This window comes from Rhinoraja longicauda, chromosome 6 (genome assembly GCF_053455715.1).
Source record: "Rhinoraja longicauda isolate Sanriku21f chromosome 6, sRhiLon1.1, whole genome shotgun sequence".
Taxonomy (NCBI): Eukaryota; Metazoa; Chordata; class Chondrichthyes; order Rajiformes; family Arhynchobatidae; genus Rhinoraja; species Rhinoraja longicauda.
Genome location: NC_135958.1, coordinates 80513719 through 80539880, shown reverse-complemented (window position 1 = coordinate 80539880; position 26162 = coordinate 80513719). Strand labels below are relative to the sequence as shown.

The window sequence follows — 26162 nt, the reverse complement described above, 5'->3', positions numbered from 1 at the left end:
GAGCACTGGTGAGCTTACTAATCGCGAAGGAACTGGCAGGCAAAGGAAGACCTCCACAGCTGATGACGGAAGAATTCTATATAATAAAGAAACCCCCCCCCCCAAACACCTGTCCGACAGATCAGAAACACTCTTCAGGAGTCAGGTATGGATTTGTCAATGACCACTGTCCGCAGAAGACTTCATGAACAGAAGTACAGAGGATAAACTGCAAGATGCAAACCACTGGTTAGCTGCAAAAATAGGATGACCAGGTTACAGTTTGCCAAGAAGTACTTAAAAGAGCAACCACAGTTCTGGAAAAAAGATCTTGTGGACAGATGAGTTGAAGATTAACTTAAATCAGAGTGATGGGAAGAGAAAAGTATGGAGGAGAGAAGGAATGGCCCAAGATCCAAAGCATACCACCTCATCTGTGAAACATAGTGGTGGGGGTGTTATGGCCTGGGCATGTGTGGCTGCTGAAGGTACTGGGTCTCTTATCTTCATTGATGATACAACTGCTGATGGTAGTAGCATAATGAATTCTGAAGTGTATAGACACATCCTATTTGCTCAAGTTCAAACAAATACCTCAAAGCTCATTAGCCGGTGGTTCATTCTGCATCAAGACGATGATCCCAAACATACTGCTAATGCAACAAAGGAGCTTTTCAAAGCAATTTTTTTTTGTAAATTCTTGAGTGCCCAAGTCAGTCACCCGCTCTGAACCCAATTGAGCATGCCTTTTATATGCTGAAGAGAAAACTGAAGGGGACTAGCGCCCAAAACAAGCATAAGCTAAAGATGGCTGCAATACAGGCCTGGCAGAGCATCACCAGAGAAGACACCCAGCAACTAGTGATGTCCATGAATCGCAGACTTCGGGCAGTCATTGCATGCAAAGGATATGCAACAAAATACTAAACATGACAACTTTCATTTACCTGACATTGCTGTGTCCTAAACATTCTGGTGCCCTGAAATGGGGGGGACTATGTATAAACACTGCTGTAATTTCTACACGGTGAAACCAAAATGTATAAAAATGGCCTTCAAAAAATATCTGACAACGTGAACTTTAGCCACGTGATTTTTTTTCTATTACAAATCTCAAATTGTGGAGTACAGAGGCAAATAAATAAATGATGGGTCTTTGTCCCAAACATTATGGAGGGCACTGTATGACTCCCAACTACGATGCTTTACGATACAATTGAACTTTATCCATCCCTGGAGGGAAAATTGGTCTGCCAACAGTCATAACACACAACAAGGTACATGAAAACTTAAAATTAAAATTAAATTAAAAGTGAAAATAAAAAGACAAGCGACTGTTGGCTGGCTGCTGTGTGCACAGCGCCTTAACCGGAACAAACAAACGCAGGCTTATCCCCGGGGCAGAGGATTCTAAAACTAGAGAGTTTCCCTCCTTGATGCCCTTGACTTAAGTTTTACTAACGCTCCTTGAAAGAATTTGGTTCCTTTCGTCCCTGATTAGATAAAAGCTGAGAGTGCTTGAGCTGGGAGATCCTGGAAAATCCCAAATAACGCATTGGTGAGCTGGCTAATGATAAATACATGCAAGCATTGCCAACAGATTGTCATCAGCAACTTGTATTGTTTTCCTATCAGTCATTGTTAAGGAAAACAAATTGTTGCCTGCAGTTAATTGCTTTCTCTTATTTAAATTTAGTTTAGACATGCAACGTAGAAACAGGCCCATCGGCCCACTGAGTCCGCGCCGACCACTAGTTCTGTGTTATCCTAGTTTTCCATGCTACACACAAGGGGTAGTTTTACAGGAACCAATTAACCTATAAACCTGCACATCTTTGGAATGTGGGGGGAAACCAGTGCACCCAGAGAAAACCCACACAGTTACAAGGAGAACCTACAAACTCTGTACAGCCAGCACCCGTAGTCAGGATCGAACCCAGGTCGATCCCACTGTAAGACAATAATTCTACTGGAGTACCATTGTGCCACTCCTCGTCTTTTTGACCATTCTAATGATAGAAGCTGTTAAGCCAAAATTATTGCCGTACATTTTATTGCTTTTCCCGGAAAAAGGATGCAAGGAATGGAGGGGTTTTGTTTCACATGCAGGCAGGTGAGATTAGTTTATCTTGGCATCATGTTGGCACGGACAGGCTGAAGTGCTGCACTGTTCTATGATCTATGTTACTAGTGAGGTTCCAAGAGTGAAACCAGATCTTAATGGAAGTTAAAAGGAAGGTGTGATGTATTCAAGTTTGCAATTCTGCTGCTGTGGGAGGTGTAAAGAAATGGGCTAAGCGAATGGACAAGAAATGACTAGAGTGCAAGATAAGGAAGTGTAGTAGTACTCATCTTAGTAAGAATAGCAAAATGATATTTCTTAAAATGGAAACTAGTAAACCTATATTTTTTTACTAAGATTTAGTGTCCATACCTTTGGTTTTGATCTTGGTCATGAATACTTTCACATCAGATGACAAGATATAAAATTATTGCGTTAGGCTCGAGTAAAGCTAGATTGCGTAACTTTAAATTGTTAAATCTTTGCATGGTCATAGAAAAAAACTGTCCTCTTCCCCCCCCCCCGTCCCCCCCCCCCCCCGTCACCTGTATTTATTAATATGTTTAGATGGTTTACTAACTTGTTCATTTCTTTTCAAGGATGTTAGTTGTCCAATCAAGCAAGTGCCTACAGGTAAAAAGCAGGTGCCTTTGAACCCAGACAACAGCCAGTCCAAACCAGGCAATTGCCCTTCCCTCGCTGTTCCCAGCAATGAGTTTGAGCCAAGCAACAGCCATATGGTTAAGTCGTATTCACTGCTGTTCAGAGTGACCCGTCCAGGCAGGAGGGAGATGAACGGATTGACAAATGGAGAGATTAATGAAAACATTGGTAAGGATGTTTTATTGAAACCACCGTATGATGTTCATTCTAGCTGAAAGTCTCATTGGCTTGCTGCATTGCAAAGTCTTATGAGATTAAGTCCCAGATCCTTGCATGTACATTAAGAGTTGTAAAGCATATGTTCACATAAAATGCAAGAAACTAACATGTCTTCAATTTTTGAGGTCTTTTGCAATAAAATCAGTATAATTTGAATTGTATAACAAACTAGATATACAAATCTAATTTGATTATAAAACCTGAATGTTTTGTTAATTGAATGAGAAATGTTGGAGTCGATTAAATTTTTCATCTGAAGAGCTCTATTTTTCAAAAAAAGGAACCATATAAAAAGCAAGATGTTGTTTCAAACCCTGCTGTATTAATTGGACTCTTGAGCCAGTGAAACGGATCTGAATTCAGTAAAGATGTGAGAAAATAATGTGTTTTTTTAAAGCTTTTTAAAACTGCAGTGTGTCCAAACCACTTCATAACCAAGTATTTTTGAAGACGTAAAGTGCAGGTGCTTGAATCCTGAGCAAAACCTAAAAGTATTGAAGGAACTCAACGGGTCAGGCAGTATCTGTGGAGGGAATGGACAGATGTTGTTTTGACTTGAGACCCTTCAGTCTGACGTCCATTCCCTCCATAGTTGCTGCCTGGCCCATTGGGTTCCTCCAGCCCTTTGTTTTCGTCAAGTACTTTTGAAGTGTAGTTAGTATTATATTGTGAGAAATGACATGACCATCATTTTACATACAGCAAGATTTCATTCATAGACACAAAATACTAGAGTAACTCAGCGGAACGGGCAGTATCTCTGGATAGAGGGAATGGGTGACATTTTGGATCGAGACCCTTCTCGAAAAGAAGGGTCTCAACCCGAAACATCACTCATTCCATCTATCCGGAGATGCTGCCTGTCCCGTTGAGTTACTCCAGCATTTTGTGTCCATTTTTGGTGTAAACCAGCATCTGCAGTTCCTTCCTAAACAAGGTTCCATTCATAGTCTTTAATGTAGTAAAGTGTTATCAAATAGCTTTTGGGTCAGATCCACAAAGTTATTGGAACAAATGACCAGAAGGCATGTTTTAAAGATTGACTTCAAGCACAAAACAATCCTGAAAAGTGGAGAAATTTAGGTAGATTTTAGTTCAGAATTTTGGTAGGTGACAGCCGCCAGTGGTGGAATAATTGGTTAAAATAAATAACTAAATTTTGTTTCTGTGATAGTTGAGGAATACACAGATCTTTGCAGTAGGAATTGAAAACACAACCTTCTAACTGAGGTGAGGGTGTTTCCACTGACCCAAGTCTAACCATGAAATGTGTTGTGCCTGGAATGTGCTGACAGCTTCATGCAAATGTCACTGTCTGTTCTATATAAGAAATTAGCTCTGGGTTTGCTAGCTGTGTCAGTAAATGTTACGTGCTTTATTCACAGAAGAAACCGTTAGGTTTTTTGTTTTTCAACGTTTTTATATAGACCCAACTTTGATGGCCTAAATTGAATAAATTTCCAGGAATGTGTTTCATTCAATGGCATCATAGTGATATTTCCTGTATGACATTTAAATTTGAGCGTTCCTTCTTAGAATCACCATAGAAGAACTTCACATGAGTTTATATTTAACGTCTCCGTTCCTGTAACTTGACATGATTAGATTTGGGGAAGACTGTATTCTCTGGCTTTTGGAATATGATTTATCTGAGTGTTTTCCCCAGCTAAATACAGCAATCTCCTGCCCTTTTTCTTTTGTCCAAGGAATTGATCTCCCAGGGGCTCTGCTTGTAGTGGAGTAGGTTGGCTTGCCTGTAAGCTGACTTGCATATTAGAGTGGATGACTGCTTCTCTGACACATTAATGCTTCCTAAAGACAACACATGCTGTTAGAATACGTCATTTAATCACTGCTATTTTAAGCAGCAGTAAAAACATAGTAAATGGATGGATACAGATAGAAAACAACATCTTAGACACTGGGATAACTTTAGGGTTTAATATTATGACTATGGTAAATCAAATTTCATTGTACGTCGGTACACATGACAATAAAGGACCATTGAATATTATAACATCATCACCAATGACATTACAAGATGCATCCTTCTCTAGTCTTTTACAAGTCCATTCTCAAATGTAGCATTTGACAAAGTTAAGTCAAAACAATCTATTGTTTGTTTCTTGAAGATAGAATGTGGAAAGCATTGTATTGGAAACTCTGGCAGCCGCTTGATGTTAAACCTGAACGTTATTAAATATGCGTCTCAGCACTTCAATTTAGAAAGTGTAAACACTCACTGGTACCTGATTCACTTTCCAGACTGTATTTCAGTCTCTGAAATATAACTGTCTACATATTTATATAGGGAGGGTGGAAACCTATCCCTGTATATTCGTTATCTGCCAGGGTAAAGTTTAGAATCGTTAGCATCAACTGAAGAAATCTAACTTGGAATGGTAAGTTTCACTACATGAAGACCTGCATGGCTCCAGTCTTTTTAGTCTCGGACCTACCAGATTTGTTTGGTCAATCAAGCACATTTCGAAGCAAGTTCACTATTGTGCAGGAGATTCGGATATATAGCTCTTGGGTAAATCACATTGGTGTTTCTGATCAAGCAATATCATCCAGGGATCTGTGAACGACTTCTGTTGTTGGAAATAATCATCCAGCTAAGACTACTTTTAATGCTTCATCTGACAAACACCATCTGTGACAACAGTACTTCAGGGTGTGCTGAACTATCTTATTAGCCATAGGTATAGAGCTAATCTGACTACACAATTACATCAAAAGATTATGTTGGAAAATAATTTTACGGTGCATATGCTATTTTTGCTGTTTAAGGTTTTTAGCTGCAGTTCATTTTTGTAGTCTTATAGATGTTTTTTAGTAGTGTTATTCATTGATTTTTACTCTCAGTTTTAGTAGGGTGTTAGTGCTGAAGATTGCAGATTGAAAGATCCTATAACATTCGCTATAATTCCCGAGCTTTGGGATAAGGGGCTTTTTCAGGAAATGGTTCCTTACCAGGGAGTTTGTATTAGAGTCATCTTGCACACTGCGGCTGCTGGATATTAATACGGAGTCAGCTTTTCCTCCTGAACTTGCTCTGCGAGTTAATTAGTGTCTGGGGAGCGAAACAATTGAGTTTTCGGATTGAGGAGCTCTCATCAGCCACCTGCCACCCTCAGTCTGAAGAAGGGACCTGACCCGACATGTCACCTATCCATGTTTTCAAGAGATGCTGCCTGACCCACTGGCAATAGTCATAGAGTGATACAGTGTGGAAACGAGCCCTTCGGCACAACTTGCCCTCACAGGCCAACATGTCCCAACCACACTAGTCCCACCTAGGAAGATTTCAACAAAAACATGGTGTTTCTATTTCTGACTGTCTGTTGCTGTCAGGATTTCTGTTCTTAACCCATGTTAGTCTGTTATATGTGAGGGATATTGTTAGGTTATCATGAATTTGCAGGGTTTTTTGGTCTCGGTTCTTGGGTGCATTGCTAACTTATTAATGACTCTTTAAAAAAACTCAACAGCTGGCTAAAAAGGCAGTTGCTGAGATGCAAATGTGGCTCAATGAACTTCAGCCCCCTCCCCTGACATCAGTCTGAAGAAGGGTCTCGACCCGAAACGTCACCCATTCCTTATCCCGAGATGCTGCCTGACACGCTGAGTTACTCCAGCATTTTGCGTCTACCTTCCATTTAAACCAGCATCTGCAGGTTGTTTTCCCTATACTTCAGCATCAAAAGGTTACCCTTGGAAAACAGGATGTTTTATGTTAAAGAATGGTTTTAGTTTCCAATCGACAGCGCGGGAACAGGCCCTTTGGTCCACCGAGTCCACATCGGGTACTGATTCTGGATGATCAGCCATCATCATATTGAATGGCGATGCAGGCTTGATGGGCCGAATGGCCTACTCCTGTGTCTATTTTCTATGTTTCTATGACCAGCGATCCTCGCATATTAACGCTATCCTACACATACTAGGGACAATTTACATTTTATAGAAAACCAATTAACCTACAAACCTGCACTTTGGAGTGTGGGAGGAAACCAAAGATCTCGGAGGAAACCCACGGGGAGAACGTACAAACTCCGTACAGACAGCACCCGTAGTCGGGATCGAACCCGGGTCTCCGGCGCTATAAGGCAGCGACTCTACCGCTGCACCATCGTGCCGCCCTAGGTTTAACTTAGTTTCTCATTTTACACAGTTGGCCATGGTCACACTAAGCTGGCAGAAAGGTTTGCTCTTGTCCATGTGCTTATAACATAATGAATCCCTGAGTTGTCCTGAACCTGATCTTGAAGCACAACAATCATTCAAACCACCACTGCTCATGTGTTTTTCTTCTAGAAGTAACGGATGAGTTGCCAAGTAGGCGTAAACGGAACTCCTCTTACAAGGATGATGGGGAGAAGACCTTTGTAGCCCAGATGACTGTCTTTGATAAGAATAGGTAAGCATGCTGCTATCATTGTGACGTACAGTGCCCTCCATAATGTTTGGGGCAAAGACCCATCATTTATTTATGTGCCTCTGTACTCCACAATTTGAGATTTGTAATAGAAAAAAAATCCATGTGGTTAAAGTGCACATTGTCAGATTTTTTTAAAGGCCATTTTTATGCTTTTTGGTTTCACCATATTCTTTAATAAAATCTGACAATGTGCACTTTAACCACATGTGAGTTTTGTTATTACAAATCTCAAATTGTAGAGTACAGAGGCAAATTAATAAATGATGGCTCTATGTCCCAAACATTATGGAGGGCACTGTACTGCTTTTATGACTGGAATGGGATTGATTCTGCTTTTATGACTGGTATGGAATTGTTTCTGTTCTAAATTGGTGTCCTGACAGAGTGAACAGTGCTTAATATGACTTGCAGCTGATTAATTGAGGAGTCTTGTGTAGATCTTGAATATTCTATTTTTTATTATCAGCAGTGTTTAGTTTTATTTGGCTAAATCACTTGATTTTGTTTTCTAAAATAACATCAATCAATTACATACATGATCTTTTGATTTCTGTGTACAGCTAAATCAAAATATTGTCGCTTTTCTCTATGTCCATTAATTGTTTGAATATCCGAGAAGGGTCACAGAATTTCTACCGGCTGACATAGTCTCTGGGACAAACAAATCCTTCAACTGAACCACTTTGTAAAGGTGTAGGGAGGAACTGCAGACGTTGGTTTAAACCGAAGACCAGACACAAAAAGCTGGAGTAACTCAGCGAGTCAGGCAGCATCTATAGAGAAAAGGAATAGGTTTTTGTTTTGGGTCGCGACGCTTCTTCTGAAGAAGGGCCTTGACCCGAAACATCACCTGTTCCTTTTTCCCCAGAGATGCTGCCTGACCTGCTGAGTTACCCCAGCTTTTTTTGTGTCTGTCTTAACTTTATAAAAGTTGTGAGTTATTCCAGCGTTTTGTGTCTGTCCATCTGAGGTAGAAGCCAGTATCCGCAGTTCTTTTTTAAAATTACATTGTTGTCATCTGATGAATTTGCTTCATTACAGACGCTTGCAGCTCCTTGACGGAGAATATGAAGTGGCCATGCAGGAAATGGATGAATGCCCTGTCAACAAGAAGAGGGCCACTTGGGAAACCATCCTCGATGGAAAGGTATATTTCTCAAGTCTGCCCTTTCTCCACATGCATCTGTGCATTGTAGTATTAGATTGATGTTTTCTAAGCGTGGTAATACCCGTGGTTCTGATGAATGGATCGCTTCTTTAGATGAATAGTGGGGGGAGGGGGAGAGAGAGAGAAGGGGTTAAATTAGATCTATATCCTTGCTCACAGCACTTATATTGCGATTAGCCGCCTCTAACAGAAACAACCCAAATTTCCGTGATGTTGGAAGCAGATGCTCCATGCCTCCAGATGTTTATGTTTGGATAGAGTGGGTGTGGAGAAGATGTTTCCACTAGTGGGAGAGTCTAGGACTAGAGGCCACAGCCTCAGAATTAAAGGACGTTCTTTTAAGAAGGAGATGAGGAGGAATTTCTTTAGTCAGATGGCGATGAATCTGTGGAATTCTTTGCCACAGAAGGCTGAGGAGGCCGTCAATGGATATTTTTAAGGCAGAGATAGACAGATTCTTGATTAGTGCGGGTGTCAGGGGTTATGGGGAGAAGGTAAGAGAATGGGGCTAGGAGGAAGAGATAGATCAGCCGTGATTTAATGGCGGAGTCAACTTGAGGGACCGAATGGCCTAATTCTGCTCCTATCACTTATGATCTTCCCAGGTGGCAAAATGAAAACTTATTTTGCAGGTTAGAGTCTGATATCAATGTTACTAGTTGCTTTTGGAAATTGGCACTCATCATCTGTGTGCCAGTGCGCGCCTTTGTTAATTAATGTCTTGTTTGTTTTCACAGCGGTTGCCTCCTTTTGAAACCTTTTCTCAGGGTCCTACACTCCAGTTCACCCTCCGATGGACGGGAGATGCTGCAGATAGATCCACTGCTCCAGTAGCTAAACCTCTTGCCACTCGCAACACAGACACCACAACTGCAGAGACCAAGCTCAACTCTGTGAAACCAGCACAGACCCTCTGTAAGAACCACCAGCAAATATAGAGCATGCTGCACAATGGATTGTTCATAGTCTATAGGGATGTCATTTCCAGTGCTGTGACTGGCCATCAGCTGGTTCAGTTGGTCTGGTATCTCCTTGTTCAGTACCAGACTTGGATCTAGAACTTAATCTCAGACTAAAGATCAGGATGTAACTATTAGTACAAGATGTGCATTTGTTGCCCATCCTTAAAAGGAGCGGCACGGAGGCGCAGCGGTAGAGTTGCTGCCTTACAGCGCCAGACACCTGGGTTCGACCCTGACTACGAGTGCTGTCTGTGTGGAGATTGTGCGTGACCGCATGGGTTTTCAATAGACAATAGGTGCAGGAGTAGGCCATTCGGCCCTTCGAGGCAGCACCGCCATTCAATGTGATCCTGGCTGATCATTTTCAATCAGTGCCCCGTTCCTGCCTTCTCCCCATACCCCCTGACTCCGCTATCCTTAAGAGCTCCATCTAGCTCTCTCTTGAATGCATTCAGAGAATTGGCCTCCATTGCCTTCTGAGGCAGAGAATTCCACAGATTCACAACTCTCAGACTGAAAATGTTTTTCCTCGTCTCTGTTCTAAATGGCCTACCCCTTATTCTTAAACTGTGGCCCCTGGTTCTGGACTCCCCCAACATTGGGAACATGTTTCCTGCCTCTAACGTGTCCAACCCCTTAATAATCTTATATGTTTCGATAAGATCCCCTCTCATCCTAAATTCCAGTGTATACAAGCCTAGTTGCTCCAGTCTTTCAACATATGACAGTCCCGCCATTCCAGGAATTAACCTAGTAAACCTACGCTGCACGCCCTCAATAGCAAGAATATCCTTCCACAAATTTTTCTCCGATATCTTCGGTTTCCCCCCAAACTCCAAAGACGTACAGGTTTGTCGGTTAATTGGCTTGGTATAATTGTAAATTGTCCCTAGTGTGTGTAGTAGGGTAGTGTTAATGTGCGGAGATTGCTGGCTAGTGCGGACACGTTGGGCCAAATGGCCTGTTTCCGCGCCGTATCTCCAAACTAAACTAAACTGATAAGTGGTGACGAGCTGGCTTTTGATGGTGCAGCTCAATCCCTCAAAGACAGGTTGTAGCTACTCTTGTTCCCACACTGGAACCTGGTCTCTACTCAAAGTGCTTTTTGCACTCCATTAAATGGAGAATGATCCCCAGATCAGGTAATGTCTCTGGGCGGGTAATATTCTCTGAAGGGACAAGATTCTTGAGACTCATTCCTGATCGTGAAACTATCTTTGACAAGGTATCCAAATTAACCAGAGTAATGGTAGAGCTGCTCCTCGCGGCAGCAAGAGAGCCGGGTTCTATTTTGACCTCGGGTGCTGTCTGTGTGGAGTTTGCACATTATCCCTGTGATGGCAGGGGTTTGCTCCGGTTTCCTCCCACATCCCAAAGACGAGTGGGTTTGTAGATTAATGAGTCTCTGTCATATTACTCCTAGTGTGTATGGAGTTGATGAGAAAGTGGGATAGCATAGAACTAGTATGAACAGGGACACCTGCCCCCTCTCCTGACATCAGTCTGAAGAAGGGTCTCGACCGAAACGTCACCCATTCCTTGTCTAGATGCTGCCTAACCCGCTGAGTTACTCCAGCATTTTGTACCTACCTTCCATTAAAACCAGCATCTACAGTTTTTTTCCTACGCTCTTTAATGAGGTTGCTTACATTAAAATGGCATCTTTTCATGTGCTTTGTGATTTCACCTGTGTGTACCAAGTCCAGTCAGCATTATGTGTGCGTATATCTGAGGTAATTTTCAGGTGGAGTGATTTAGTGATGCTGATTAAAGGTTCATAATAGACAATAGGTGCAGAATGAGGCCATTCGGCCCTTCGAGCACTTTGATCATGGCTGATCATCCACAATCAGTACCCCGTTCCTGCCTTCTCCCCATATCCCTTGACTCCGCTATCTTTAAGAGCTCTATCTAACTCTAAGCATCTCTATCTAAGCATCCAGAGAATTGGCCTCCTGCCTCCTGAGGCAGAGAATTCCACAGATTCACAACTCTGGTGCAAAAGTTTTTCCTCATCTCTGTTCTAAATGGCCTACCCCTTGTTCTTAAACGACATAATAAGGAGCTTATTTTAGGGCTTGTGTTTGCTGGAGTTTAGAAGGATGAGAGGGGATCTTATAGAAACATATACAATTCTTAAGTGATTGGACTGGCTAGATGCAGGAAAAATGTCCCCGGTGTTGGGGGAGTCCAGAACCAGGGGTCACAGTTTAAGAATAAGGGGTAGGCCATTTAGGACTGAGATGAGGATAAACTTTTTCACCCAGAGAGTTGTGAATCTCTGGAATTCCCTGTCACAGAAGGCAGTGGAGGCCAATTCACTGGATATATTCAAGGGAGAGTTAGATATAGCTCTTGGGGTTAATGGAATCAAAGGATATGGAGAGCAAGCAGGAACGGGGTACTGATTTTGGGTGATCAGCCTTGATCACATTGAATGGCGGTGTTGGCTCGAAGGGCCGAATGGCCTACCCTTGCAGCTATTGTCTATGTTTCAGTGTGAGCTGGGTTATTGGGTGGTTGCTTCTGTTCGTCACACTCTTCACCCGAGAGTGAACAAAAGATTGGTTTAACATCTCAATTACATGTTCTGGTTCTCTCTGGAGTTAGGATCTGTAGCTCTGGCAGGTGAGATCGCTGCTGCCGAACCAAACAATGCATTAAAATAGCTGAATTGTTAGGTTTAATGACATAAATGTTTAGATGGGAATTAATAGGTGTATAAACTTAAGTGCTATTTAAATTGTGCTGGCTTAATCATGTTAAATTGAATACATTCTAACTTAATATGATGTACATAATTACAGCCGATCCTGTTTGTAACTTTTTAATTATAATTGCATTTAGAATACAAATTTGATATTGTATCTGTACTGCACGTAACCAGTGTTTCTCTTGACTTAAATATAGTTCTGATTCGTTTGAAGCAAAAATATTTGATTTTTGGTGAATTATTCAGACTGAATGGAGTGATTTTGCATCACAAGATATTTAGGCTGAAAATAATTACAGTTGTACAGCACAGAAGCAACTAGTCCATACCACCTCTGCCCATCTCCGCCAGCCCCATTTTTCTGCATTAGGCTGTAGCCACTCGTGTAACTGTCCTGTCCAAATGCCTTTTAGACGTTGTGATTGTATTTCCCCTCACTGCCATCTGTGGCAGCTTTTTCCAGGTATCAGCCATCCTCTATTTGGGGGGAAGAAATTGCCCCTCCGATCTCCTTTAAATTTCTCCCCCCTTGCATTAAACGTATGCCCTCTAGCTTTAGACTGCCACCCTCAAAAATAATTTAGTATTTATCCCGTTCATTCCCACATCCCCTAGTAATTTTATAAATTTTCTACAGTGGTACCACTTAATGTTTTATTGGGGAAAAAACCCCCAGTCAATCTGCTTTCCTCACAATGACATCCTTCTGCTCCAAGTGAAAACCTTGCATGTCTGTTCCCCAATCTTTCTAATCATAAGGCATCCTTTCTGTAGTGTAGAACACAGTACTCAAGTCTGGCCTGACTAGTGTTTTAGTACAACGGCGACACATTGTCTCAAATCAGCCTCTGAAGGCAAGCATGTCGAATGCTCTTTCACTATTCTATCTACATGTGTTGCCTTTTTTCACGGAGCTATGAATTTGCACCCCGAACCCCCTCTGCAGCTTACTCCTGAGGTCCCTGCCATTTACTGTATAATCTATCAGAGTATTTGATGTCCTGAAGTGCATTACTTCACATGTGGTCATACAGCATGGAAACCGGCTCTTCGACCCAATCTGTCCATGCCAACCAGTCCTATCTTTTCCCCATGATTATTTAAAAACTAAGAGAATGAGTGTTCTCCTATGTCAATTACTGGCTCTGCCTTGTTCCCTAGTGGGAGGACCAAACAAACTTTTTTCCCACTGTATTTGCAACAAAAATAAAATAAGCAGCCATGGTGGCCTCTCTAACAAGCTCCTCTGTATTTTGTTTAAGAAAGCTTTTCTGGACAAAATACATTGCATTCTGTCCAAACCCTTTGCACTATGGGATTCCCAGTCAACATGGGAAGTTAAAATCATCTACTAATACAACCGTTTTTTTTGTTGTCAGCATTAAATTTCACCTGACACCTTTCTGCCCAACCTTTCAACACATCTGTCAGAGGAGGTAGTTGAGACTATCCCACCTTTTAAGAAACAGTTAGACAGGTAACTGGATGTGACAGGTTTGGAGGGATATGGACCAAACGCGGGCAGGTGGGACATGTTGGCAGGTGTGGGCAAGTTGGGCCGAAGGGCCTGTTTCCACGCTATATCACTATATGACATTCTATGTCCCTCCATATCTTTTCATAATAGCCTTTTTTTTCTCTTCTTCATCTTTTTAATCCAATTTTAAACACGTTTCACACTGAGCACATTAAACACTGAATAAACATTGGAGCAGAATTACTAGATTTGAGCACTTAAATAAGCCCTGAAATCTTGTACTTTATATGCGATTTATTTTTAAACTCACAGCTGTAAAAGACTCTCTGACAACAGAACTTCAAAGTAAAAAGGAACAAGTTTCAATGGAACCACGGCAGAAATTAAGGATATTTTATCAGGTATGGCATGAATGTCTCCAAGCAAATCTTTTGTTGTCGTAGTTGATAATGTGGTTGGAAGCTGTAGATAGCATAAAGATTTGTAGATTGGCCAGGTGAGCAATATCCATGAAGGTGGCGAGAGGGTTGGTTTAGAAGTTATGAGGTTAATTATTTCCATTCGTTGAGGAAGTTTAGTTTATTGTCACGTGTACACAGTGAAAAGCTTTTGTTGCGTGCTAACCAATCCGCGTAAACACAATACATGATTACAATCGAGCCGTCCACATTGTACAGATACATGATAAAGGGAATAACAGGAATGATGTTTAGTGCAAGATAAAATCCAGTAAAGTCTCATCAAAGATAGTCCGAGGGTCTCCAATGAAGTGGATAGTAGCTCAGGGCAGCTCCCTGGTTGTCGGTAGGATGGTTCAGTTGCCTCATGACAGCTGGGAAGAAACTGTCCCTGAATCTGGAGAACAGGGCGTTGTATTAAGTTGGAATAAATGGTATTAAATTGGAAATGTATTAGCCGAAGATAGACACAAAAAGCTGGAGTAACTCAGCGGGTCACACATCATCTCTGGAGGAAAGGAATAGGTGACATTTCACCTATTCCTTCTCTCCAGAGATGCTGCCTGACCCGCTGAGTTACTCTAGCTTTTTGTGTCCATCTTCGGTTTAAACCAGCATCTGCAGTTCCTTCCTAAGCAGTGGTTAGCCACAGCTGAAGTATTGTGTTCAGTTCTTGTTGCCATATTGCAAGTGTGGCAAACATGGAATCCATCTACAGGTGCATTGAAACCATCATTAGAATCTGTAGCAATGCTAAACTGTTTCAGTTGGGACAAAGTGTTGGGCATTTGGATACTTGGGAGACATGCGGATGGGTAGTTGCACTCTCCTGCCCTCCCCTTCCTCCCCTAACCAAAAGCTACTGTGGTAGGCTGGGGCCCTTCACATGAATTGAAGTTGAGTTTAAATATTTAGTTTCAATCTCATTTCAAACAAGTGCAGGTTTCTTGGAATTAATAGACTGTTTTGTAATTGAGGTTCTACCATTAAAGTTAATTTACACTGGCTAGCTGAACTACTTCAATAAAATGCAACATCTTGAAGATTAGCGGTTTTCGCAGTTTCTGCTTTCATGCCAATCTACACAAGATGCCAACTAGTATTGGATTTCATCAGAACGCGACTTATTTCTGATTAAATGCTATAAGACTGTGGTACTGGAGGCACAGTAGAGCTGCTGTCTCACAACACCAGCGATCGGGGTTCAATCCAGTCTTCAGCTGCTGTCTGTTTGGAGTTTGCACGGTCTACTTGGGACTGCAAGGGTTTCTTCCAGGTGCTCTGGTTTTCTCTCGCATCCCAAAGGTGTGCGTGCGTGTGGGTTTGTGCAATAATTGGGCTCTGTAAATTGCCCCTAGTGTACAGAGAACGGACGTGAAAGTGGGATAACGCTGAACTAGTATGAACGGGGTGATCGCTGGTCGGCACGGACTCGGTGGGCCAAAGGGCCATATCTCGAAAGTCTAAATTGTGATTTCCATTTGTGTAAAAAACAAATTGCCATATGGTGGCTATATTTAAAATGCAGCCTTTCTCATTAGTGACCAGCAGGCCTTCACCTGTGTCAGTTGCGATGTGCGACTTAAAGCTGAGGATGTCCTCGTTCTTTTTCTTACCATCCCAATTTGTTTTTGCAGTTCCTTTATAACAACAACACACGGCAGCAGACTGAAGCCCGAGATGACTTGCACTGTCCATGGTGCACGTTAAACTGTCGGAAGCTCTACAGCCTGCTGAAACACCTCAAGCTTTGCCATAGCAGATTTATCTTCAATTATGTGGTGTGTGTCCTTTCTTGAAATCCCTTGCCCTGTGTCTAAGAGTAGCTAACATGATGTCAAACGTTTCTCTTCTGCAAAATATATTTTCCCCTTTACTGTGAGTCATGCTTTACACGTGATTAATATGATTAAACCCAGGCCAGTGGGCTATTCCTTATAAGGATCTCCAATGAATACCAGCACTTGTACACGCTACTGTTTTAATTATTTATTCACAAAATGCTGGAGTAACTCAGCAGGTCAGGCAGCATCTCAGGAGAGAAGGAATGGGTGACGTTTCGAGTCGAGACCCTTCTTCAGACTGCCACTGTCTTCATTATGATTAGACAATTCTGCAGAGGTTATTAATTCAGGCTGGAATTTAAAATGTTTACATTTAAGTGTCTATTAAGGAATCATGATTTTTAATTTTTTTAAATCTGAAGTGATTTGTTCTTAATATTGCAAATGCCTTTTCAGAAAGATTACATTTTCAAAACAAGTAATTAAAAAAAAAAATCCAATACACCTCAGAACTCAAATTTCACTGTACCTTAATTGGTACATGTGACAATAAGCTGACCTTGAAGTCTTGAACTTGCCATGGTGTTGGGTAATCTGGGAGATCAGTTTTTAATGGGTTATAATTTGTGACCGAATTCAATAAATTTGCTTCTTGCAAAGTCATAAAATTGTACAGAACAGGCCCTTCGACCCACAATATCCATGCGTATCCATTTGCGATTTAAAGTTACATCAGTTTATAAATGTTGCTTTTAATGCTGTGGTTGCTTATAGTGAGCTGTTTGGGACGAGGTAGTGGCGTTTAAGAAGCTTTTAGACAGGTGCATGGATATGCAGAGAATGGGGGGATATAGATTACGTGCAGGCAGAGGAGATCAGTTTAGAATACTAAGGGACCTGAAGAAGAGTCCCAACTCGAAGCGTTGCCTAACCATGTTCTGCAGAGATGCCGCTGAGTTGCTCCAGTACTTTGTGTTCTACGTAAGATTAGAGCACCTGTAATTCCTAGTGTCCTGTAATTCCTTGAAGGACATGCCCCCGTGCTGTAGCGTTCTCTGTTCTAACTCTAATTGCTCATCACTGCAGAAATTTGCTAACAGCGCAATACTAAAAGTTAATACAACGGTCCTGTTGAAAGCTTCATGAGGATAACTTCTTTTTTTTTTTGCAGCCTCATCCTAAAGGTGCTAGGATAGATGTATCCATTAACGAGTGTTACGATGGCTCTTACGCAGGGAATCCTCAGGATATTCATTCCCAGCCTGGCTTTGCCTTCAGCCGCAACGGTCCGGTGAAAAGGACACCAGTCACCCACATCCTGGTTTGCAGGTGAGGACACACTGGCCGTGTCTCAGCCCAGAGTTGGCACACAGGTGTAGCAGCTGTCCGGTTCTTGATACCGAATAGTGAATGTGGAGAGAATGCTTCCATTAGTGGGGGAGTCTATCACCAGATGCTATAGGCTCCGAATAAAAGGATGTACCTTTTAGAAAGGAGAGGAAAATGAATTTCTTTAGTCAGAGGGTGGTGAATCTGTGGAATTCATTGCCACAAAAGGCTGTGGAGGTCGTCAATGGACATTTTTATGGCAGAGATTGAGAGGTTCTTGATTACTAAGGGTGTCAGGGGTTATGGGGCGAAGGCAGAAGAATGGGGTTGGGAGGGAAATGTAGATCAGCCATGATTGAATGGCAAAGTAGACCTGATGGGCCAAATGGCCTAATACTGCTCCTGTCACTTATGAACATAACCTACCTTCCCTGCATTCACCCCATCTATTCCCCTCATGATTGGGTTATGTGTGCAATTTACTACTGTCTAGGGTTTCACTAGTTTCTTGTTTGCTGTGGGATTATTGTGTGCGCAGGCTTTCTATGTAATTAATCCAGCGGACTCGTGGAGTTCTTGGGAATGATACGCACATTGCACACAATTGTTTCCATTAACACATTCGTTCGCTGTGGACTTAAATTGCTCCTCAGTTTTAATATTTATCCAAAGCTGAAACAAAAGAATCAAGAGGTGATATAATACATTCAAAACAATTATATTCAATTACATTGTGTGCTTTGGACTGAAAAATGGGATTGGGAGTTTCAAGTTTCTTATTGTTATGTGTACTGTGAGGTACAGTGAAAAGCTTTGTAATTGCATGTTATCCAATCGAATCATGTAAATACCACCGAGTCAAACTAGAGTGCAATAAGTAGAGCAGAGGGTAAGATAGAGTGTGTAGGATATAGTTCTCAGTGTAAATGGCCCCAGGCCACCCTGTGTGCTGATGTAAATGGTGGGGAAACTAAAGTCGCTGTCAGATTACTCGTAGGCTCTCTATATGCTCCACATAGATCCCTCTATGTGCTCCAGTACTTTCAAGGATTTGCAGGCATGTGGTTCCTTGAAAGTGGTGCCACAGGTAGATAGAGTGGTCAAGAAGGCTTTCGATACATTGGCCTTCATTAGTCAGGGTATTTAGGTTAGAAGTTGGGATGTTAAGTTGCAGTTGTACAAGATGTTGGTGTGGCAGCATTTGGAGTAGTGTTTAGTTTTGGTCACCCTGCTATAGGAAGGATGTTGTTCAGCTGGAAAGCATGCAGGGGAGATATAAGAGTGCCCGTCGTGCTGAGTTACTCCAGCTTTTTGTGTCAATCTTCAGATTTAAGAGGATGTTGCCAGAACTTGAGGACCTGCATAGGACCATTCCGTGGACAGCAGGAGGCTGAGGGGTGATCTTATAGAGCTGTAGAAGATCATGGAGGGAATAGATAGGACAGAATTATTTTACATAGAGTAGGGGAATCAAGATCTAGAGGACACAGGTTTATGGTGAGAGGGGGAAGATTTAATGGGAACCTGAGGGGCAACTTTTTAACAGGTTGGGTATATGGAACATGCTGCCAACGGAGGTAGTTGAGGCGGGTAGTATAACAGCATTTTAAAAACATTTGGGCAAATATAGGGATAGGAAAAGTTTAGAGGGATATGGACCAAACATGGATAGGTGGGGCTACTGTCGATGGGGCATCTTGGTTGGCATGGCCGAGTTGGGCCAAAGGGCTCTATTTCCATGCTGTGTGACTGTGATATTTAGTATGTATGTGTAGTTTTGGATTGTGGACACTTAAGGACAATGGGTTCACTTTTTCCACCAACGTTTTATTTTTAAGACCAAAACGCACCAAACCAAGTCTGTCCGAGTTCTTGGAGTCTGAAGATGGAGAAGTGGAGCAGCAGCGGACGTACATCAGTGGCCACAACCGCCTTTACTTCCACAGTGACACCTGTCTCCCCCTCAGGCCCCAGGAGATGGACGTGGACAGTGAGGACGAGAAGGACCCCGAGTGGCTGCGGGAGAAAACCATTACAGTCAGTAACCCTTGTGCCTTGCTCACAGCACAGTGCTGCAAGTGATCAGCAGGACAGGCAGCATCTGTGGAGTGAGAACCAAAGTGATTTCCACTTGAAGCATTAGTTGTTTCTGCTTGCCACAAGTGCTACCTGACGTGCTGAGTGTTTCAATCATTCTCTATTTTATACCGTTCACTAAACTTGGCGTGGAGTGGTACGATAGTGGAGTCTATCAGCAGGTTGGCCAGAAACTTCAGACTCTGATTGATGCTGTTGGTCCTGGGACATGCCGCTCGGTATTGTACTAGTATTGGGGTTTTTAATTGATTTAATTGTTTTTCTTTATTATGTTATGCATGAATACTGTGTTTATAGGCCAGCTGTGCTGCTGAAAGTGAGAATTGCATTGTTTCATTGTCATAAGGTCATGTGATAGGTGCAGAATTAGGCCATTCGGCCCATCAAGTCTACTCCGCCATTCAATCGTGGCTGATCTATCTCCCTCCTAACCCCATTCTCCTGCCTTCCCCCCATAACCCCTGAACAAATAACAATAATAACCATAACAACAAATGACCGTTTGACTTCTTGACACGCCATTTGACAATAGACAATAGGTGCAGAAGGAGGCATTCAGCCCTTCGAGCCAGCACCACCATTCACTGTGATCATGGCTGATCATCCACAATCAGTACCCCGTTCCTGCCTTCTCCCCATACCCCCTGACTCCGCTATCCTTAAGAGCTCTATCTAACTCTCTCTTGAATGCATTCAGAGAATTGGCCTCCACTGCCTTCTGAGGCAGAGAATTCCACAGATTCACAACTCTCTGACTGAAAAAGTTTTTCCTCATCTCCGTTCTAAATGGCCTACCCCTTGTTCTTAAACTGTGGCATTTGATCTGATTGTGGAGGGAGGGAGGGAGGGATAGGCTGGTGGGAGAGCAGAGTTTTGGCTCAACTGGTCCTTGTTCTCACTAGGCACTAGGTTTTACTGTCTATCATTTAGCACAGATCTCCTCTTTGTGGAGCTGGGACTATAACATCAAAGACTGGGACCTCCACCATGACCAATACTGTAAATGGTGCAATGACACAACATTTACAACATTAATCTGTAGATATCGAAGTTGCCACTGTAAAAAAAAAAAGACTTGCTGCAGTATGAGTATTGTGATGGTTTAAACTAGATAAGTTGCAATGGTTTTCCATGAGCTCTCTTGAGCCAAACTGAACCCGGACAAATTTTCCACCAGTGTTTAATTGAGCCTTGTCATTTTTTCCCAAAGCAAATCGATGAGTTCACGGACGTTAATGAAGGAGAGAAAGAAGTGATGAAACTATGGAACCTGCACGTTATGAAACATGGGCAAGTTTTTGTTCTTATTTATTCACCCACGACTGAGCTGGATGGAAGGGCTTGCTGTGACACAGAAGGTGGCTGTTCAGTCTGTCAAATCTTTGCTATCACCTCCCATCAGACTTTTTTCTTGTACCCTTCCAATTCATTCTCTCTTGCACATGCCCACTGAATCCCCTCACACTAACACACACACAAAGGACAATTTACACTTACACCAAGCAAATTAACCTACAAATCTGGATGGAACCCGGGTCTCCGGCGCTGCATGCGCTGTAAGGCAGCAACTCTCCCGCTGCACCACCGTGCCTCCCTTGGGAAGGGAGACTAAAATGGCACAGTATTCCAAATGTGGTTTGCTGGGTCCCTGTATAATACCAAGGCATCTCTACACACAAGATTCCCTAACACTAACCCTTATGAATTTCACTGTACCTCAGTACATATGGCAAATAAGGTACCATACCACCATGGCACACAAATTCCTCTTCCAATAAAGCTGATGCACTGTTGCTTCCCAATTACCATTATAAAAACATAAGAAATGGTGATTGCATTTGAGGATTAATGTTTAAGTACCGTGTTTCTAAAATATGTTTATGCCTAAAAAGGTTTATCCTTTAATTATGTGCTCATCTAATGATGTGCAGAAGCTGAATGACTCAATGGGCTCTTGTTACTCTGCAGTTCCTTGTATTTGTGTTAATGGGTGCTTGTTACTCTACGGTCCATTATCTGCATTGATGAGCTGTTGTTACTCTGCAGTTCCATGTACCTGTAAGAATGAGCTGTTGTTACTCTGAAGCTCCGTGTACCTGTATGAATGAGCTGTTGTTACTCTGCAGTTCCATGTACCTGTATGAATGAGCTGTTGTTACTCTGTAGCTCCATGTACCTGTATGAATGAGCTGTTGTTACTCTGCAGTTCCATGTACCTGTATGAATGAGCTGTTGTTACTCTGCAGTTCCATGTACCTGTATGAATGAGCTGTTGTTACTCTGCAGTTCCATGTACCTGTAAGAATGAGCTGTTGTTACTCTGCAGTTCCATGTACCTGTATGAATGAGCTGTTGTTACTCTGCAGTTCCATGTACCTGTATGAATGAGCTGTTGTTACTCTGCAGTTCCATGTACCTGTATGAATGAGCTGTTGTTACTCTGAAGCTCCGTGTTCCTGTATTAATGGGCTCTTGTTACTCTGCAGGTTCATCGCTGACAATCAGATGCATCAATCCTGCCTGCTCTTTGTAGAGACTTGTGGACCGAGGATAGTTGAGAGGAGCCTGTGTCGGAACTTCCTGCTCCATCTGGTTAGCATGCACGACTTCAACCTGATTAATTTAAACACCATAGATAAAGTGATGGCCAGGCTGGGGGAGCTGCAGCAGAAGCTGCAGAGGGATCACTTGGCTTTGAAACTGAGGCAGGAGGCCGCGGCTAACGGCCAGCTGAACAGTGAAGACAGTGGTGCCGCGTTGAGAGACAAAGCCACGAGCACTGACATTCTCACCTCAGGTGTCACCAAACAGAGCAAAAGGCACAAACTCTGAAGTCAAACCACTCGCCCCGTCTTCGTCCCTGGTTCCCTGACACCCACCACCCACCCGCCCCTCGTCCTTTTGCCCTCACCCCCTTGTCCTCGCCTTTCTCCGGACACAGTGGGTCGTCACAGTGAGGAGAGAAGGTGCACATGGAGATCTATTTGTATGCATCGCAACTGAAGTTGGCACGCTCCGAATGAACTCGGGGCGAATCATTAACTGAGTGAAACAAGATAGCAGTGTTGTATTAAGATACTTTATTCTTGTAAATGTTGGTGTGTTCATTTATTTGTACTTAATTTAGCTGATGGAGGAGTACAATTTAAAAAGACATTACATTCATCACAGTGAACCAAGCCAGCACTTGTCATCTGCCTGCAGGTGTACTTTGTGCTAATCATTCTTTCTAGAATATCTTATTTTGGCTACAAAAACCAAATATTTCACCTATCATATTGGCAGTTTAAAAAAAACAAACGGTATTGTATAGTTTTAAAATCTATCTCAGAAGTGTTTTTTTGTGATAAAGAAATCTCTGAAAGGATTGTGTTTCACCTCACATTCTTTTTTGAAGAAAGCATGTACTTTAGATGAAATATGCTGTATTTCATGAGTGTAACACAAATCCTCTGTTTTTTAAAAAAAAACAAGTGCAATTTAAATATTGTGTATATCTCGGTCTTAATTTCCTTGTGACGCAGGGGCAGGGCGAATCTGTTCCTTTTATGGAAAGGACTCCTGTTTTTTTAAGTGTCTTTATAATTTCTGTTTTAAGATGACATTTCTACTCTTTGCTCACGCTCCTCGTAGTGTCCTCTGCTCTTACATTAAGCCTTTTTATGCATTTCTTTTGTTGCTTTCAGCTTGCTGTTATGCCAAAGCATACACTTGATGTGCTTCATTTCGGCTTTAAAAAAAAACACACACAAAAGCTTTGGGGTCGGTTGTCCTGCATTACTTTCCTGCTGTAACTCTCCGTTATTCTCGCGCTGGCAACGTCGGGGCTATCTTCTCGACGGCAAAATGCATATATAGGAGGGGAGGGAAAGCCATTTGACCAGTGTTGTGAAAGCTGTGGTAGCATGTGTGATGGTCATGCCAAGCTTGTCTTAACAACAGTAAAGGAACACCGTATAAAGTCGGGGGCACTTTGAACCACTACGGCGGAGCTGAGTGGGTTGACAGGGGACAACACTGGGCCAGAAGTACTTCAACTCTGCAATTTATACTACGATGTTTTTATTTTCCTGTTACCAGACCACAGGGTATTTATTGCAAGAGACACTAAAAAAAAAAGACAGATAAGAGGTTTGTATTTTACGCAGTATTTTGTCACATCAGAGAAATCAGTTGTGCAGGTAGAACACATGTTAATGTTTATGTTTACAGTTTTTTTTTTCAATGGAAAGTGTTTCACAGCCACTACTGGTGCAGTATAAGGGATGCAGGTTTTTTTAAATTCAGTAAACACTGTGGGCCAAGTAACATTGCCTATTTTTAAAACTTCCAGAAAGATTACCTTTTTTTTCTCTCTTGTTTTTGTAGGGAAAAAAACTTTTTTAAAATGAGAGGGAAAGGGTGCTGCTGTTTGAATGATAACATGTTGAATTTTACTATATCCCATAAATTGATGATTTTTCTTCATTCCCAGCTGTAACAGTATGCATTTCTGTGAATCGTTTTATCCCTTTTCCCCCCCCGGGCGTGTGTGTGTATAGTGTCTACATTCTTGTTTGTGGCTTTGACCTGCTATTGCTAATGCTCTGCACATGTAAATCAGATCCTTTTTTGTACTTTCGGTTGGGGTGCTGTAGTGTTTTTCTCGCTGCTACTGTTTCTAAGCAAAGTAATTCTCAGCTGCCAAGGATAGTTGGTGTGGTCGACACAATTTGACAGCCCAAGGTTTTGAATTAATGCTGGAAATTTTGGATTTCGTGATATTTTACACTGACATTCCGTGTTTTTTTTTTTTTTTTTTTTAAAAGATCCCGCACCTTCCTGTCACAGTTTTGTAACCAAACTGGTCATCGAAATGTTAATGGGTTTTTCTATTTAAAAAAATAAATAAAATAAGCAATTTTCCTACTTCAAACTGAATGCCTATAATGCCAACCATGCAAAACGTAAATTAAAATCTGAATTTAGAAATTAAGATTGAAGACTCCTTAATAAAGTGGAACTTGAGTGACTAGGTGATTTACACTTGCTGTTTAACCTGAAAGGAAATTGTTGCTGGATCTTCAAAAAAAGTGACATACTCTCTTTCGGGAACATCTATTAGAAATTACAATGAAAGGTACAGATGAAAACTGGGCGCGAGGACCGTTAAATTGAATACCAGCTGTCTTGACCCCTGAGATATAATACGATACGATATAACTTTATCCCAGGAGAGAAATTGATCTGGCAACAGTCATAAAACACAAGACACATGAAACATGAAATTACAGTGACAAGTGGAAAGGCTTGAGGGATGTGCAAAGATTGGAGGGGGGGGGGGGGGGAGGATCTGTTGTGATCTTTTTCAGTCAGAGAGTTGTGAATCTGTGGAATTCTCTGCCTCGGAAGGCAGTGGAGGCCAATTCTCTGAATGCATTCAAGAGAGAGCTAGATAGAGCTCTTAAGGATAGCGGAGTCAGGGGGTATGGGGAGAAGGCAGGAACGGGGTACTGATTGAGAATGATCAGCCATGATCACAGTGAATGGTGGTGCTGGCTCGAAGGGCCGAATGGCCTACTCCTGCACCTATTTTCTATTGTCTATATAACGTCCTTTAATTTTGACGGTCTCACCTCAGCCACCAGCATTAGACAATAGACAATAGGTGCAGGAGTAGGCCATTCGGCCCTTCGAGCCTGCACCGCCATTCAATGTGATCATGGCGGATCATTCTCAATCAATGCCAGTCTACCCAACTCGTCCCTGTAGTTGTACTTCTGAACCCAAGCATCATTCTGATAAAATCCTCCGCACGCTTTACAAAGCATCCACATACTTCCTGCATCGGAGTGACCAGAATAAATCTGCTCAACAAAAGCGACTCCTACCTTCAGAGCTTCCCAAAGTTGCCAGAGCAGATTCCACATGATTAGCTAGCAAGGCCAAGGGGGCATTTCTTAATCCATCGGCAGCGGCGATGGAAACCAAATGCCCTGCTGTCCCTATGGGGTCGTGGGACTTCACCGCCTGGGCAAAGTGCTCAGGGCTTGTGTCTGTGGTCAGTCTCAACAGTACCCCTGGCTTGGTTTCCATGGCAATCAAGTCATTCAGCACAGGCAAACCTAAAAAGGAGACAGATACGCAGTTATACAGACACCAGAGACTGCAGATGCAGGTTACATGAGAGGAATGGATCCACATAGTCTCTTGAATGGTGGTGCTGGCTCGAAGGGCCGAATGGCCTCCTGCACTTATTGTCTATTGTGATGGTGTGTCAGGTAGCGTAAAGGTGCTTCTCCAAGCTATCATTGTTCCTGTTTGAGTATCCATTGAAAGCTTAAGCTTACTCTGCCTTCACCAGTCCGTGTACACTGGTGAACAAGAGTGGATGTCTTGCAACTGTCAACTCTTGGTGTGCCCCTGTAAAAGCATTGGACACCAAATGTGTTGCCTGGGACCTGTGCATTAATTCCTTGCTGACTGGAGATAATGCAAAATGGGGGTAAACCATTTTTTAAAAAAAACTATTGGGTCCAGGTGGAAGCCTAAAATAATTCCTTAGCATGCACAGAGAAGCAGTTATGAGCTAAGAATCGGGTTTCACAAGGGGAAGTTTGTACCCTGACCCTAATGCACAAGGGTATGTCTCGAATGGGTGGCAATGGGGTGAGCAGAGTTGCTCTGATTGTGCAGGTAAACGGACCACCTGCTTTGGGTGAGACCCAAGTACTGAACAACTCAGCTGCCTGACCTGCTGAGTTACTCCAGCATTTTGTGAATAAATACCTTCGATTTGTACCAGCATCTGCAGTTATCTTCTTATAC

General features: G+C 42.4%; 1 protein-coding gene across 3 annotated transcripts in view; it reads left to right on the top strand.

Moving 5' to 3' along the window:
• Positions 1-26162, top strand: part of LOC144594659 (polycomb protein Suz12-like) — a 61787-nt gene that overhangs the window by 27346 nt on the left and 8279 nt on the right. For 2 of the 3 annotated variants that reach the window (XM_078401467.1, XM_078401470.1), the window contains 10 exons: positions 2641-2872; positions 7244-7346; positions 8409-8514; positions 9273-9450; positions 14000-14088; positions 15783-15926; positions 17101-17258; positions 19097-19295; positions 20566-20645; positions 21842-24513. In XM_078401467.1, coding sequence (XP_078257593.1) covers positions 2641-2872; positions 7244-7346; positions 8409-8514; positions 9273-9450; positions 14000-14088; positions 15783-15926; positions 17101-17258; positions 19097-19295; positions 20566-20645; positions 21842-22187 — 1635 coding nt within the window. In that variant the 3' untranslated portion in view covers positions 22188-24513. Of the gene's footprint in view, positions 1-2640; positions 2873-7243; positions 7347-8408; positions 8515-9272; positions 9451-13999; positions 14089-15782; positions 15927-17100; positions 17259-19096; positions 19296-20565; positions 20646-21841; positions 24514-26162 lie in introns of those variants that run through there. The other variant, XM_078401469.1, reaches the window with a different exon arrangement.